The sequence below is a fragment of the Saimiri boliviensis genome, chromosome 5, assembly GCF_048565385.1.
Source record: "Saimiri boliviensis isolate mSaiBol1 chromosome 5, mSaiBol1.pri, whole genome shotgun sequence".
Classification (NCBI taxonomy): Eukaryota; Metazoa; Chordata; class Mammalia; order Primates; family Cebidae; genus Saimiri; species Saimiri boliviensis.
Genome location: NC_133453.1, coordinates 5,688,047 through 5,705,361, shown reverse-complemented (window position 1 = coordinate 5,705,361; position 17,315 = coordinate 5,688,047). Strand labels below are relative to the sequence as shown.

The following is a 17,315-nucleotide window of genomic DNA, read 5'->3' as shown; positions in this document are numbered from 1 at the left end:
GTTTCCCCAGGCATCGGGGTCACGGGGAGGGGAGAGACGCAGACTGTGGCTTGGAAGCAGAGCTGGCAGGACTTGCTGAGGAGGTGATAGGGCTGGGAGGTGGGGGACCCAGAAGCGAGGGCCGGGAGGTGGGGGACCCAGAAGTGAGGGCCGGGAGGTGGGAGACGCAAAGGAGAGGGCCGGGAGGTGGGGGACGCAGAGGAGAGGACCGGGAGGTGGGGGACGCAGAGGACAGGGCTGGGAGGTGGGGGACCCGGAGGAGAGGGCCGGGAGGTGGGGGACGCAGAGGCGAGGGCCGGGAGGTGGGGGACCCGGAGGAGAGAGCTGGGAGGTGGGGGACGCAGAGGAGAGGACCGGGAGGTGGGGGACCCGGAGGAGAGAGCCGGGAGGTGGGGGACGCAGAGGCGAGGGCCGGGAGGTGGGGGACGCAGAGGAGAGAGCCGGGAGGTGGGGGACGCAGAGGCGAGGGCCGGGAGGTGGGGGACCCGGAGGAGAGGGCCAGGAGGTGGGGGACGCAGAGGCGAGGGCCGGGAGGTGGGGGACCCAGAGGCGAGGGCCGGGAGGTGGGGGACGCAGAGGAGAGAGCCGGGAGGTGGGGGACGCAGAGGCGAGGGCCGGGAGGTGGGGGACGCAGAGGACAGGGCCGGGAGGTGGGGGACCCAGAGGCGAGGGCCGGGAGGTGGGGGACCCGGAGGAGAGGGCCGGGAGGTGGGGGATGCAGAGGCGAGGGCCGGGAGGTGGGGGACCCGGAGGAGAGGGCCGGGAGGTGGGGGATGCAGAGGCGAGGGCCGGGAGGTGGGGGACCCAGAGGCGAGGGCCGGGAGGTGGGGGACGCAGAGGAGAGAGCCGGGAGGTGGGGGACGCAGAGGAGAGGGCCGGGAGGTGGGGGACCCAGAGGCGAGGGCCGGGAGGTGGGGGACGCAGAGGAGAGGGCCGGGAGGTGGGGGACGCAGAGGAGAGGGCCGGGAGGTGGGGGACCCAGAGGCGAGGGCCGGGAGGTGGGGGACGCAGAGGAGAGGGCCGGGAGGTGGGGGACGCAGAGGAGAGGGCCGGGAGGTGGGGGACGCAGAGGAGAGGGCCGGGAGGTGGGGGACGCAGAGGAGAGGGCCGGGAGGTGGGGGACCCAGAGGAGAGAGCCGGGAGGTGGGGGACGCAGAGGCGAGGGCCGGGAGGTGGGGGACGCAGAGGAGAGGGCCGGGAGGTGGGGGACGCAGAGGAGAGAGCCGGGAGGTGGGGGACGCAGAGGCGAGGGCCGGGAGGTGGGGGACGCAGAGGAGAGAGCCGGGAGGTGGGGGACGCAGAGGAGAGGGCCGGGAGGTGGGGGACGCAGAGGAGAGGGCCGGGAGGTGGGGGACGCAGAGGAGAGAGCCGGGAGGTGGGGGACGCAGAGGCGAGGGCCGGGAGGTGGGGGACGCAGAGGAGAGGGCCGGGAGGTGGGGGACGCAGAGGAGAGGGCCGGGAGGTGGGGGACGCAGAGGCGAGGGCCGGGAGGTGGGGGACCCGGAGGAGAGGGCCGGGAGGTGGGGGACCCGGAGGAGAGGGCCGGGAGGTCGGGGACACGGAGGTAAGGGCCGGGAGGTGGGGGACACGGAAGCGAGGGCCGGGAGGTGGGGGATGCAGAGGCGAGCGCTGGGAGACCAGGAGGCCAAGAGGGATAGAATGTCACATTCCGGAAGGGCAGGGATTTCACCTTTTGTTTCTGTATAAATTAGATCATCCCATGTGTATTTTGGAGTTTACTTTTCAAATTTAACAACCCATGGATCTCGAGCTCTCCCACAAGCTGTTTGAAAGGCTACAGGGCGTGATACCAGTCCCTCTCGTTGGGCATTTAAATTGTCCCAACTGTTTTTAACAATTACCAGCAATTGTGCCCTGAGCAGGGTTGCAGATGCATTCTTAAGCGCTCATGTTTCGCTGCTGTGAACACCTCTGCCCGGTTGGACATAGCACATTCAGTGCATGCTTCCGTGGCCGGCCCTGGAATTGGGTGAGAACACGATGAGAAACAGCCAGACATGGGACATCTGTGTTGACAGGGTCCTGGGTGAGAAGAGAGAGTTTCTCTCAGCGACATACAAGGAAGAGCTGGCTTCCCCTCCCAAGCAGTGCTACCAAGGGTCCATTTGTTACTGAGTCACTCATTCGGCAAACTCATTCAGAACATGTGTGGTAGGGACGTGCTGGGCTCTCAGAGTAAGCAGACAAACCCAACGTGACCCATGCACTCAGCCTGAGCCCAGCACGCTGCTGGTCCTGTCCTGGGACAGCCACTGTCTCAGCCAGAGCTCAGACGGCATCTACAGCTGGACAGTGCAAATGACTTTCCTTCTTCCCTCATCCCATCTTCCACCCTCACTCTCTTCCACGTGTCTGTATGCACATGTGTGAGTGGGAGAGAGGCTGTGTGCTTTCATAAACGAATCCTGATTTTCTGACAAAAGAGACATGAAATGAATATGTTAACAAGCATTGTCATCCCTCTCTGGCTGTCCTTACAGAATGTCTTGGAATTACTTCATGCATTCCTCTTCATTGGTGGTCTCTGGCCTTTGAGGGTGGAACTCTGCATTTTCCTGTCCCTCCCGGATGAATACTGTACTCTTAAACGTTTAAAGGGGGGGGGGAGACTCAGAGATGGGCAGGATGTGAGCACCCTCCTGAAAAGCCAGATAAGATTTCATAGAAGTGTTGAACTTAACCAAAAGTTTTGGAATTCCAGTTCATTATTAGAGTTCTATAAATATAAACATTATTTCTGTTATATTTCTTGCCTTGAATTCAGTATGTGCTCAAGTTAAATGTGGTTTCTAAAAATGACTGAGCCTCCTAAGAGTGAAGTCTGTCTGTGAACCGGAGGGCCAGGGTCACTGGGTTCCAGGTGCGACAACAAGACCCCTTCTCTGCCCCCAGCTTTTCTTTTGTTTGGCGCACTGAAAAAAAGACTCCGGGACCACAGAACTAACACAGAAGTCAATTAGAAAATTGTTCATGTATACGCCCACAAAAATACACATTTTCTATAAAAGGAAATTATTTACTGACCTCTTCCAATCAGTGTTTCCCTATCCATGCTTTTCCCACAGCTGAGTGGTTTTTTTTTTGGGGGGGGGTTGTTTTTTGTTTTTTGTTTTTTGTTTTTGACACAGTCTCATTCTGTTGCCCAGACTGGAGTACAATGGCATGATCTCAGCTCTTACTGCAGCCTCCACCTTCCAGGTTCAAGCAGTTCTTGTGCCTCTACCCCACCCCCACCTCCACCCCCCGAGTAGCTGGGATACAGGTGCACGCCACCACGCCCATTATTATACAAATAATTTTTCTATTTTTTAGTAGAGACAGGGTTTTGTCGTGTTGCCCAGCCTGGTCTTGAACTCCTGGCATCAGGTGATCTGCCTGCCTCAGCCTCCCAAAGTGCTGGGATTACAAGAGTGAGCCACTGCGCCCAGCCCGGGATGCTTTCATTTTTGTGGGTCTTTGTCTTTGGAGGGCCTTAACCTCACGCAGCAGGGAAGGATGGTGGCCCGCACCAAGGTGCCAACGTTTTATCCCCTCTGCGTTGTGGTCCCACATCCTCCTAGTGGCCATGCTGGGGTGGAGGTGGTCTCTGAGCAGAGGGAACCCACAGGGACCCATGGCCCGGAGCCCGGGCACCCCCAGCCACCCTGTGCCCCTGCGCATGGGGTGACCTTAAGTCCCCCACCCCAGCTCTCTCCACCCTACACTCTCCCTTGGGTTTTCGCCTGTTCTTTCCCTGGCCGTGCACCTGGTGGTGCTGAGAGGAAGGCCTTGTGGACACTTCCACACTGAGCCAATTCAGTCATTAACCCCGCCGAAACCTGACACGGCCTGCGCTCAGGTCACTGTGGAGGGGTCACTGCTGGCCTGCCACTTTTTTTTTTTTTTTTTTTTTTTTTGGCGGTTTGCCTGTCCTGCATTGTCTGTAAAAATATAACTTTTTTCCAAAGAATTTAAAATGAATATGCGGAAACCCCGAATAATACATGCATAGTATAGATGCATTCAGTAAAACAGTCAGGCCTTGGACTCAGGGGCTCTGTGGAATGGGTGGTTTCATATTCCTTTTACTGGTGACTTACTTGGGGCTTTTACAGATGAAGGGAGCTTTGGAGAAAAATAGCCAGTGGGCACCTCCTATCCTGTGCCCAAATATTTCTGTTTAGGACAGTGTTTTCTGGATGCCTGGGTGACTGCAGACCTCCTCCTGTGTGACTTTGTCACTGTGTTTCCTGTTTCAGGAAAGGTGCTCATTTTGTCTCTTGACTGGGGATCTTGAGAGCATTCCTGGGTTCAGAGCTTCACAGGGAGAGAAGCCACCACAGGTGGGCCTCGCTGAATTTCACAAAGCCAGCTTAGCGTGACCCAAGTCTCCAGTTTTACTGAACTTTGCCATTGTTATTAAAAAGATGATTTCAGTGTGCTGATTAGAAGCTGGGATCTAAATTCAACATAAGCACAAACTTTTTTTCCCAGTGGGTCAAAGCTCATTTCTGACCATTAAAAGCTAATCCTGAAAATTAGCTGGAACATGGTTCAGGCATACATTGTAATCTGTTAAAGGCAAAAATAATAATTTCAAGCAGTGTTCTGTGTCTGTGTGGAAACAGCTGGTCTACCCCAAAGAGAAGCAGAAGGCTATACTCTCCTCCCACAATCTCAAATAAAATATAAGGAGATAGCACAGTATCTGGAAGAACTGGCATTGGTCCATTATTGCCTCCAAAGAGTATTAGTTAGCAAACATACTTTGAAAGCCAACTTCACAATCATAAATTCAACAGTACTTCTTTCAGTCACAAGTGAATGCCAGTTGGGGGAGTCTTTCGAGTTGTTAAGAAGTTCAGTAGCAAATGTGACATAGAATGTGTGTGCCACAGTGAGATTTCAAATTGTCTTTAATTTGTAAACTTTAGTGAGGAGAAGAAATGATATATTGTGACGAGATAATAGTTTTCTCTGTATGTACTCCGAACTATCAGATACTTCTGGCCTTTAATTTGGCAACATTACTTTTGGCATTTTATTCTATGGCAACAACTAAAATGAAAAAATAATATTCCTGTTCAAGATGCTTATTAGAGTGTATTTGATAGACTTTGTTTTCTAGGAAAGCTTTAGACTTACAGAAAAATTGAGGTATTATAGGTAATTCCTGTCGGGCTTCCCACCACTTTCCCCAACTTTCTTTTTTCTTTTTTTTTTTTTAGGCAGAGTCTCACTCTGTCACCCAGGCTGGAGTACAGTGGTGCACTTTTGGCTCCCTGCAACCTCCCCCTCCCAGGCTCAAGTGATTCTTGTGCCTCAGCCTCCCAAGGAGCTGGGACTGCAGTAGGACACCACCACGCCTGGCTAATTTTTTTATTTTTGGTAGAGATGGGGTTTCACCATGTTGGCCGGACTGCTCTCAAACTCCTGACCTCAAATAATCCTCCTGCCTTGGCCTCCCAAAGTGCTGGGATTACAGATGTGAACGCACTCAGCCTCTCCCCTGTTAATTTACCTCTTTCATTAGTGTAGTACCTTTCTTACAGGTAATGAGTCAACGTTTTTGTTATTTCAAGTCTGTACTTTGTTTGCATCTCTGTAGCTTTAGCCTCATGTCCTGTTTCTGCTCCAGGTTCCACATTCTATTCTGCTGTTACATCTCCTTAGCCTTCTCTTGGCTGGGACATTTTCTCAGAGTTTTCTTGTCTTTGATGACCTTGAGGGCCTTGAGGCGTGCTGGGCCAGGTGTATGATAGGGGTGCTTCTCTTGGAATTTGTGCAGTGCTTTCCCCAGGATTAGTCTTGAGTTACGAGTTTTGTGGAGAAAGACCACAGGGTAAAGTGCTCTTTCCCTCCTATCCTGTCAAGGGATCTACCATCAACTTTATTTTTGGCTGTTCATGTTGACCTTGATCATTTGACCTGAGGTAGTGTTTGTCAAGCTTCTCCGCTGTAAAGTCATTGTGTCCCTCCCCAGCCCATACTGAACTTTTGGAAGGAAGTCACTGGGCACCTAAGGAGCAGGGAGTTAGACCCACTGTCCTTGAGGGCAGGGTATCTATGTAAATTATTTAGAATTCTTTTGCAGGGGAGATTTGTCTCCTCTCCTCCATTTATGAATATGTCCAATTATCTATTTGTATTAGTATGGACTTGTGAATATTTATTTGGTATTCTAGGCTGCTATCCAATACTGCTTTCTTCTGTGGCTCAGATTATTCCACCTGTGGCTCCTGGGGGCTCTTCCAGCTGCTCCCATGTCCTTTGCCCTGCACCCCATCCCTGTGGGTTTTCTTTCGTTTGAGCATTTTCTTAGAGATTATGGCAAGAAAGACACAAGATGCACCTTGTGTCTTTCCTGCCGTAATCTTAGGATCAGCTGTTTCTCAAAAGAGCTCTGGTTCCTTTCACTGGAGAGTGGTGTTAGAAATCAGCGTCTCAGAGCTAGGTGTGCTGAGTGCTTCTGGGGTGCCCTTTCCTGGCTCTCTTGGCCAACAGAGTAAGGAAATAGATGCGTGTATACTAACCTGCATATGCACATATATCTACAAATATTTCTCTGTGTAACTGTGTGTATCTATTATTTAACAAATTTCATATTTTTACTGGCATAAAATTGGAAATAACCAAGAGTTTTAACATCAAAAATGGCTACAGCTATGTTATACTACCTCTGTGATGTGGATATTATAAGCGACAGTTTGGAAAATGACGGAAACATAGTACTTTACATTAAAAAGTAGTGCAGGTCTCTGTTGGAGTTACGTTTACGATGTGATAATCGTGTGTGTGTGCAGATAAGAATTTTAAAGGAAAAAAGGAAAAGGTAGATTAGCCATGACCTATTCTTCATAGTAAACTCACCTGAAACTAACTTTGCTTCTGCAGTAATATTGGTCTTCCATTGAGTTCTTGCTGAAACCTGAATGAAATTGATGTATTTAATTTTAATGAAAGAAATGAGACTTTTTTTTAATTCCTTTGTTGTGTTAGCACTGCAGTGCTTTTTCAGGTCCCCCCAGATTAATAATGACCTTGTTTACTCATTCATAGTAACCAGAGAGCATGACACAAAGTTGTGAAGTTACGTTCAAAGCAGTTTTATGGGAGGAAATCTGTGAGTATTTAAAGGAATGTATTTCCATAATAGCAAGAAGAGTCCAAAGTTGGGAATCCTTCTTTTGTTCCACTCTGATCTTTGTAGTAATACTTGACTGAATAAATGCTATATATCTTATTTTTTCCATGATTTCTCAAGCCATAGATGAGGGTAACTTTTAGGAATTTCCGGAGAAGTCCTTCAATGGAAAAGCTAAAATTATCTCTAGTAGATTATTTTCACCAGTCTCCAGTTCAGATGGCTACATGCAAGAGGAACATGATTGAGTGAATAACCCTGAAGTGTATCATTTCACCCGCTGTAGTTGTCAGAACTCAACTACAAAGATGGCAGATCAAATGCTTCAAGAAGGGTGGTTGTTTGCCATTGTGGAGGCTGGTGGTCCAGCGATCACAGCCCCTCAATTACGGCCCTGCGTGAGAGCGCAAGGAGCAGTCATTACATAATTAGACCTTTGATTAGTTGCTTGAACTGGCCATTGCCTTTGAAATATGATAACACAATTTGGAGCTTTATTAAAAAACAATTTTTTTGGAAATGTTGAAAAAGATTTTGTATTTAAAAAAAAAAGGCCTGCAGTATATTCTGTTAGAGGAGATTAAAAAGAAGAAAGGGATGAGGGGGAAAAAAAAGATGAATGTTTCCCATTATCACTCATTTCTGTCTCGCGAAGGCTACAGTGGCCCCTCCTCACCAGCGTCCCCCTCCCGGCATCACCAGCCCCCGGCCTGCTTGCTCTCTGCTTCCCAGAGCAGTGAGCCGGTCCTTGGAAAGGGGACGTGAGAAGGGGCAGAAGTCAGGGGACCTGCGGCTGCTTCCAGGCACCCCTGCTGCTCCGCACACACACTTGTGTGACCACAGTTAAACAAATCTCACAAGAAAGGGGTGCATTTTGCTCCATACCTCATTCAGTTCTGAAAAACTAATTGGAACCTCATGTTTTTCTAAGTGCAGATTTGGTTTGCTGTGTATGTGTTTTCAATATTGATTGCCTAACACACGTTATGGTTGGAGTACATAGAACACTGTGCAGCTGAATAACTAGACCTATGAAAGGCTGGGAATGCCTCGTGATGCCGGGGCCCAGCCATACCCAAGGTCTCCGGGGTCTCTGGGGCCATACACTCAGAAGAGGAGGCCCAGGAGCCATGCATGGAGCCCTAGTGTCGATTCCCTGACAAGCCATCCTCCAGAAAAAGCCTTTCCTTTGCAAAATGCACAGGGACTCCATGAAAACAGGGAGAGAAGTTTCTGTTTTTCACCGATGGGTTTGTCGTGTTCATCTGACAATGTGCAAAATGAAAAGTCTACATTAGAAATTTACCGTGAGGGTATAGCCTACCCCAGCTCACTTCTTTTGCACTCCCTGTGAAAACTTGCACTCTTGGTGTTGTGCTGAAATACCAGTGGATTTGGGGTACGCCTGTACCCTTGTTCTCCGCTTCCGTGTGTTCTCTAGGCCAAAGGGAAAACCGACTCTCTACCTAGTTGGAACTTCGGGTTCTGTTGCATGTCCTGGAGGTCTTGCTTCGTTTTTATTTTCACTGTTTTCCAGGGTTGATGGTATTTCCTGTGTGAACCTATATTAGCCCACTATGTAGAAGCCCTCCACAGTTTTCACAGAATAAGAGGCCTAAAGAAGCCACCAATGTGGAAGTCGTATTTGCTCTAAAGAAAGCCATTATGAGTTATTGGAACCCAGGTTAAAATTCCGTAATTCAAGATTGATGACTTTTATTTCATGAGTTTTACTTAGTTAGGTATTTTATCTTCTGTGTTGTGTGGCTCCAAATTACGAAGGCTATTGGCCTTGACAGAAACTGATCACAGCAAAGTTATTTTGCTTCCCGAACGTGTGTCCTATATATTTGCTTGGCCTCGGGTTTTGTTTAATCCCTTCAAAGGCCCTTTGAACTGACATTTCAACGTGACTCCTTCTCTGTAAGGTCTCCGCTAGGAAGCGGCCATCATGTCAAGCCCCTTCACAGCTAAAGTAGTGAGTTCACATAGTGGAAGAATCTTCTGGGTTGCATCTTACGAAAAAAAGAAATCCACTGCCTTTTTATAAGAGAACAGAACATTTACACCATCTTGTTGAGCAAATGAATGTTCAAATGGCCAGCACAAAAGAAACCCCCAATCTCTAACCTCACAATGAAATCGCCTCGGACAAAAGATCATGGGATACCAGGCACACTAAACTGGAAGTGATACAAAACCACAGCGGAATCCGCTCACACCTGCCGAGGTTCCTGGGGGATGATCTTTGTATAAAGGATCCTGGTGCTGTGGTCAGCCTGAAGCACTCTGAGGAGCAGAGACGCTCCCCTCTGCACCGCTGGCATTTATGCTGATGGCGTCTTTAAAAATACATTAATACACGTCTGATATGGACAGAGAGTAGTGCTGTCTGACAAGGTGATCATTTGACTTTTCTTAGAGGTACAAATTTACACTCCCTTGTATGAATAGAGAGGGCTATTTGTTCCATTCAGAGACTAGACATTGTTAGAAATGAGTGGCACACCTCTTCAACCCAGCCCCTTCCTCCGTGGAGGTAAAAAGATCCTATTAGTTCTCATAATTGATTCTGAGGGCTGCAGCGTGCCTCATTTAGCTGGGCCTGCTCGGTTCACGCCAGGCTGTAATTCATGCACACACTTGAATGTCCAGCATGGCTGACGCGCCTTGGACACACAGCCTGAGCGCGGCATCATTTTTTAATCAGCTATCTGAGGAATATTTATCTGATCAACAAAGAGTGCTGTCAGGACGAGACCAGAGGTGACATTAATAAGCCTGTGGTTTCTTGGTACAATGATGGAGGAAGAGTTGAGAATGAAACCCTGCTCATTTGAGCATGCCAGCAGACTAAAGAATATTTTTATTCACTCCTGAAGAGCCAGTCAAAAGAGTCTCAGGTGCTCAGTTTTCAGGCATTCACACGTGTTAGTTTAAAAAAAAAAAAAGGGCGGGGGGAGGGAAACAAATTAACAAATTTTATTTCAAAATAAAAATGTTAAGTCCCTCATATGGCAGGAACCCAGATGAAAAGCTGTAGCTTACAAAAAGAAGGAGAGGTGTAATCATTGGGAGCTGTGAACTCTAAATGATCCCAGCTACTCTAACTTAGTAGAAAGACATAGTAAGCTGCACGCTGCCCCCCTCTCTCTGTCTGTCTTTGGGAAGGTCGTGACTGACTGTTAGTAATTACAAGGAGTTGAGTATATTATGCCAGGCCTCATTCGGTCATCCAGGCACAAGATTTGTTGTTTATAACTATCAGATGCCTTAAGAAATGTTCCGTGAATTAGAGCTTCTGTCAGGCTCTTCTTTAAATGCATTACTCTGGTGTACGCCACATGAGACCCTCACAAGTGGGGTGACACCTACCCCATCTGCCAACCTCAAGACGCAAAAAATACATCGATAGCCAGTGTAGACATTAGCACACTTTGTCCACGTTACAATTGTGGTACCAGAAGTTGCCACAGTGATTTCTCTTTGTAATTCAAAGACTGCCTTATAAATTCAGTTTCCTCAACAAGAGGGACGCGGTGTGTTTTTTAAGGAAATTAATACCATTGTTGTGTTACATTAAGGGCAAACATTTTGTCTTAGAGTTTGAGAGTGAGTCTCTCTGCATTGTCTTATCCTGGGTTTCTCAAAGTTTTGATCCTTTTAATCCTTAGAAAATACATTCCAGCCAGGAGGAGGATGAATTTTCCACACGTTTTAAATTCCCAGCGGTCGGTGGTGATTCCCTTGTATTACCTCTTGCTGTGATACCCACATGTAGCGCTCTTGTGTTTAACCTGAGTTCATGGTTCACGTTTTGGCACCATTGTGGGGACAGTGCTGTCCTCCCCTGAGTGGCTTCCTCTCCCCAGGCCCACTGACTGTTCTGCCTGCCCAGATTAGAGCTCAGAAAGTTCCATTTAATTTGCAGGGTAAAGTGAGAAGAGATCCATCTCACTGTCTGCACTGCAGCTGACAATTAGGTTGTACCACATCTGAAATTATACTTGTGGAATTGCATGTCCATTGAGATTTGCATGTGCGTTTTTAAACATTTAAGACAGTGCTGAGACATCCTGCCGTTTAAGTAGCTATGGGAGGCATTGTGAAACTGTTTGCGGAAGAGAGTTTTGCTTATTCAGAGGCAAAAGCAGAATGGAAAACACTAACGGAGTGCTCACACTCTGCTGCCTTTTTATTCAATAACAGGTGAAATTTTGATAGCTGAATAATAGCTTCTGTGAGAAATAACATTAGTAACAGGAAATAAGTTAGCCTGTGTTTAAGAGGAAGAAACTGTATTCCTGAAAGTAAAACAGGAATTTTGCTAAAAATTTTCATTAAAATAAAGATGACCCAGAAAGTTGAGTCTTTTGAGCTGGTGCCCCTGAGGTTCCTGAGAACCACCTTTTATTCCAAGGGCCTGAGACCAGAGGGAGGCTGCCAGTGGTGGGCAGTGGTGGGCAGTGGCCGTGTGGCACCCAGCATCAGGTCAGAGCCTCCAGGTTCCGTGTGTCACAGTGTCTCCGTATCCCCAGGAAGCAAATCAGGCAGCAGTATCCGACATAACCCGAAGTGTTATTGATGATAATAGGATTGTATTTTCTCGCTGAGAAGCTTCTAAACAAGGGAATCTTAGAGCAATCAATGCCCCGGGAGACTGATGCACATATCAGGACCTTGGTATCAGCCAGAAAACATCCATTTGTTTAAGAGGAGGAAAAAGGCATGACATTTTACACATTAAAATGGATTATTTCATCAATAGGTTAATAGAAAGCCAGGCTGCAAGTTCACTTCCTGCTTATATATCCTATGGTAATGGGAGAGCAGAGTGTGAAAAATGCAAGGTATAAAGCGAGCGAGGATAGAGGCCTCCTGCACTCCGCCAGCCATCCCTCCCTTCCGAGGGGTGCCCAGCCTCCGTCCTGCCTATTTATATGTAAATGTTGCAGAAAGGGGTAAGCTGTACTCTGGGGAGTGCAGCCTTCTCATGCCAACTTCTTTCTGCAACTTTTGAAATACGGTCCCAGACACCAGAGCTGCAGCAGTTAAAAATTAAGCCCGTGCTCAGCCAGGTGCAGTGGCTCACGCCTGTAATCCCAGCACTTTGGGAGACCGAGGTGGACGAATCACATGAGGTCAGGAGTTTGAGAACAGCCTGACCAACATGGAGGAAAACCCCATCTCTACTAAAAATACAAAATTAGCCGGGTGTGGTGGCGCACGCCTGTGATCCCAGATACTCGGGAGGCTGAGGTTGGAGAATCGCTTGAACCTGGGAGGTGGAGATTACAGTGAGCCAAAATCATGCCGTTGCACTCCAGGCTGGGCAACAAGAGCAAAACTGTCTAAAAAAAAGATTAAGGCCATGCTTAATTCTGTACCAGTATGCCTGGGGCCCCTGGTACATATCCATCAAGCATCTCTAAGTTACACATTTGAGAACTGGGATGGGTTTGGTTTCCTTCGTTCCTCATGCGTGATATTTGTAACAATGGGTTCCTGAAGATCCTTTTCCCAGGTGTGAGGTTACCTCAGACAGATACTTAAGTAGGACCTTGTAGATAGGGAGCAAGCCTGAAGATACAGACATGAGAAAGACTTCGCCTGTGAAAAATTCAGTGTAGACTCATATCCTGCAAAACGGCAGATGCCTGCTACTGTAGGGGTGTTTCTTACTAAATTATTTGTTGCTTTTTTTTTTATTGTACTTTAGGTTCTGGGGTACATGTGCAGATCATGCGGGATTGTTGCATAGGTACACACATGGCAATGGGGTTTGCTGTCTCCATTCCCCCATCACCTACATCTGGCATTTCTCCCCATGTTATCCCTCCCCGACCTCCCCACCCCCATGCTGTCCCTCCCTTGCCCCCCACAACAACGGACCCCAGTGTGTGATCACCATCACCTAGACTGGTGTGCAGTGGTGCAATCTCATCTCACTGCAACCTCCGCCTCCCGAGTAGCTGGGATTATAGGCATATACCACCATGTCCAGCTACTTTTTGTATTTTTAGTAGACATGGGGTTTTGCCATGTTGGTCAGGCTGGTCTCAAACTCCTGGCCTCAAGTGATCTGCCCACCTCAGCCTCCCAAAGTCCTGGGATTACAGGAATGAGCACCTGGCCTATTTGTTGATTTCTGGAAAGACATGTATAGTTACAACTTAATATCACCTTAAATCAAGAGGCAGCTAAATCACAGTGAGTTTTTACTCGTGACTACCGTAAAATGTGCATCCTGTGTATAAAGTGCTTTACTGCAGAGTTGCGGTTGCTTACTTAAAGGTTCAGGTTTCTCGCATCTGTTCTGTGCTGTCCTACAACAAAATCCGGTGTGCTGAGAAGCACTTGAGATGCATTTCTGCAACAAACTCATCACAGGGACCTAGTCATCACCCTGGGTCATTTTCTGGCCACCAGAACTTCATGCACATACACAACCTATACCCACGGCCTAAACTGTGCTGTTTGAAATGGAGGATTTGGGCGTAAACACTACAGCAGGCAAGAAGAGTTGACCCATCATAAGTCAGGAGTGCACTGGGGTTGATTAGGGAGCTGACCATTGTCCAAACCATATCTTGGGAACCAGAGGACCAGCCTGGCTGCCTGCCTTGCGGGCTTAAGACCTGCCTGCGGAAGTGGAAAGGCCTGCCTGTCCCGGATAAGTGCTGCTCACCTATATTAAACAAACAGCTTGGACTGGTTTCTCTTCCTGCCTGTGGAAGTTGAAAGAGACAGATGGTCCTGTGAGACCCCTTCTTCGGAAGGTGAATGACTGTGACCACCACTAAACATTCCGGCGTACCTGCCTGCACTGCTGGCCAAGCCCTCCAGCCCTGTGATCTGGGACTGTGCCTTTCCCTGGGTTTGCCTGAAGACCTGAGCCACCCTATTTAACTCTTGGGTTTTTATAAAATATCTCCCGAAGGGCAGAGAGAACATCTGAAGTCGATGTCTTCCCTAGCACAGATGCCAGCATTTCTGAGTTGATGTTTGGGGGGGTGGGGGCCTGGTGGGGTGGAGAATGTGTCCCTGGAGGGTTGGGGTCCCATCTCAGTGACCCAGCCAGGCACTGCACACAGCCTGAATGCTGGGCCTGCTGCACCATCTTGGTTCTCTTTTGAACCCAGCATTCCACTGTTGGCGACTTGGTGTTTTGTCCTTTTTCCTGAGAACTTGAGGAGGTATTTGCTCTTCTGGTTCCTAGGAGCTCCACTGAGAGCCAGCAACTCTCCTAAGTGTCAAAGAGAATGGACTCCTGCTTTCAAGACAGCAAAATGGCACCAGGGTTTTGCTGCTACAGGTATTGCCTGGATCAAAATCTCTCTGATGAAAACAACTTCCACTTTTAACAGCTCTTGGTTTTAAAAACCTACCTTTTGGAACACATAGGCATGAATAGTCAGGGTCTCTTGATTTGACATGGTCCTAATATTTAGCCAAATCAAAGGGCTTATTGCGACTGGCATCATAGCTCTTTCAGAGGGTGTCATCATTTCTCAAGACAAAGGCCAATTTTTGTGCTGTTTTGAGTAGCCACATGTGAAACCTAGCTGGATGTTCTATGTAAATTTTTTGGTGCCACAGAAGAAGTAGCACTTGAATATAAATTTTCTCAGCAAGGCAATATACTTCTGTAGAAGGGTGCGTCTCACAGATGGAACAATGACAAGCATACACCTGAACCTGGGAAGGGAAGGGGGTTCTTATCCCCGACGCAGGTGGTTCCTACCGCTGTGTTGTTGCCCTATTGACTAGGGTTGGACCACACAGTCTAAGCTAATTCTGATTGGCTATTTTAAAGAGCAGGGGTATGAGCCAGAGTGGCGGGGTGAGCGATTTGGTGGGAAAAACAGCTATGGAACGGGTAACTAAAGGTGACTCGGGTCAAAGCAGGTGACCGGGGGTGTCTCAGGCCGAAGCAGGTGATCAGGGTGAATCAGGACAGAGCAGATGACCCGGGGAACAGATGTGAACTACTGATGAGAACTGGCAGAAAAGGTTGTTTACTAAAGCTACAAGGAAGTTAAACTTTAAAATGGAGGACAAAGAGCTGCACATACTAACATACCGATTCTTTGAAGAGAAATGTGGATCTCATGGTATCCAACAAGGGTGACGTGGACGTCTGTGCATGGGGGCTTCTTTGACGGTTAGATGCAGACCTGTGACCCTGGTACACCTCTGCCCTTCCTGAGTTCCTCTGTGTCCACCTTGTGGGATTTGGAGGGCTCGGGCCGGGGAGCCCCACGGCCCCCACCCACTTCGCGCAGACGGCTTGTTGGCAACATCACGTGCTACTTTGACCTTTTTTTTCTCCCCTTTTCATTTGTTTTCTTTTCCTTTTTGTTTTCTCTCTTTTTCCCCTCTCCCCTTTCTGCTCTCGGGATGCAGCCAAACGCAAAGCATGGAAACTAAACCGTGTTGGTAGCCTGCGAAATATATACAGCAGCAGCACCAACACCGAAGGTAATGCCTCCACCCGCCTCACCCCTGCCCGTCCCTTCCTTTCCAACACAGGCATGGAAATGCAGTTTGCCCAGTGCCGCATGCTCCCTTATTGTGTTTGCAGAGTCATTCCTGTGGTCGTCCCATCTTTTTGTTTGTGTGTTTTATTTTACCATTCATGTTCCTTTCAGCTTACTTAAATTTTGACCTTTCCCTTCAGTCGTAGTGATGTTTAAATTACTTCAGAAACCTATTTTCTCCTCTTTTTTCTTTTCCTTTATACATGTGGGCATTCAGTGTAATATTTCCCAAGTTATTACAGTTTTTAAAAGTGTTAGTATCAGGTGTAATGATCTGTAGCCAAATACAATAGTGTGCCGTGACATTTAAGTAACAGTCTTAATTTGTTTTGTGGAAGCATTCTCCATAATGCTCTCTGCAGCTCTAATCCACAGGCAAGCAGGCCCGGGCCATTTGCATGGGCTGCTATTGCTTGTAAATTCAGTATTTTGTTGTGCTTCTAAAGGTCGTCTGGTGCCAAAGTTCACAAATTGACTTGCGTTGCTGTTTTCACCGAGACAGCCGTCATTGCTTTTGTATAATAGCAGATTGAATTTTTCCCCCACCTTCATTTGAACAACACAATTATAAATTGCCTTTTTTTTATGATTACAAATGTCAAGGGTCAGAATTATTTTGATGCCAGGCAAAGGAAAACCACCACCATCAGCCCGAGCACACATAAGAGAGGCGGGGGTATAGTACATGTGATGCAAAGCAGGTCACAATCCAGCAATCTTGGTATAATAGGGGGAAATTTTTTTTCACTTAAGTGCAAGCCAAATGGGTCAAGTAATCGCGAGCTCGTGCCCTAACACTAATTGACTTATTTGGGGATTATTATAACTGTAATATTTTTCTTAATGTCACTGTTTTCTGGGCTGTTGATTTTAGCGATTGCCAAGCAGTGGCATTAAATCTCTTGCAAATTTTAAATTGCACGCTATTTCTGTAAACAAGTCCCTCTCTTCACATCCTGGTCATTAACCTTTGCTGATTTATATCACCATCGTCTTTTTCTTTCTTTCACAATTACTCCTGTCTTGCTGCCGAAAGCCCTGCTGTCAGCCAGGAAAGAAAAAAAAGAAAAAGAAAAAAGTCGGGAAAACAAATCTACAGTTTCACTGTGGCTTGTTAAACAGCCATTTTTTAATCATAATTCTGTTTTTCATTTCTCAAGGGGAAATTGTTTGTTAAGATACCACTGGAGCCTGGCCTCATTGGCACCTTCTTTCAAAGCACTTGAGAAATACCAAATGAAAGAAAAGAATAGAATCTAAGAAACGGTCATATTCAGTATCATTTTTGTTGCACCTTAAAGGGCGTTAGTGTACTCTTTTCACTGTTTTTTAAATGTTTTTCAACTTAGGTTGCATATCATTTCTCTTCTCCTGTGTCCTTATCAAATTGGGATTTTTATTTATTTTGTATGCATGTGGGTTTGTCACAACAAATTTGTTTGTTGACTTCCAATCTTAAAAAAAAAAAATTGCAAGGTCTGGTTTCAAATACAGTTGTACGCAAAATTAGGGGGATGGCAAGGGGGCATACCTCCTTAGCCTTGAGGGCAAATGGTTCCCTGAGACTTGCTGATGGGCCTTCCTGGAGACACTGGTGGGTGACTCGGGACCCAGTAGAAGCAGGAGTGAGG

The 17,315-nt window shown here is 47.6% G+C and overlaps 1 protein-coding gene across 8 annotated transcripts in view; it reads left to right on the top strand.

Annotated features, from left to right (window-relative positions):
• AGAP1 (ArfGAP with GTPase domain, ankyrin repeat and PH domain 1) overlaps positions 1-17,315 on the top strand; it is a 624,335-nt gene that overhangs the window by 502,218 nt on the left and 104,802 nt on the right. For 4 of the 8 annotated variants that reach the window (XM_039469753.2, XM_074398816.1, XM_039469748.2 and 1 more), the window contains one exon: positions 15,551-15,625. The exons of the other annotated variants lie outside the window; for them this stretch is intronic. In XM_039469753.2, the coding sequence (XP_039325687.2) occupies positions 15,551-15,625 (75 nt within the window). The remainder of the gene's footprint in view (positions 1-15,550; positions 15,626-17,315) is intronic. 8 annotated transcript variants of the gene reach the window in all.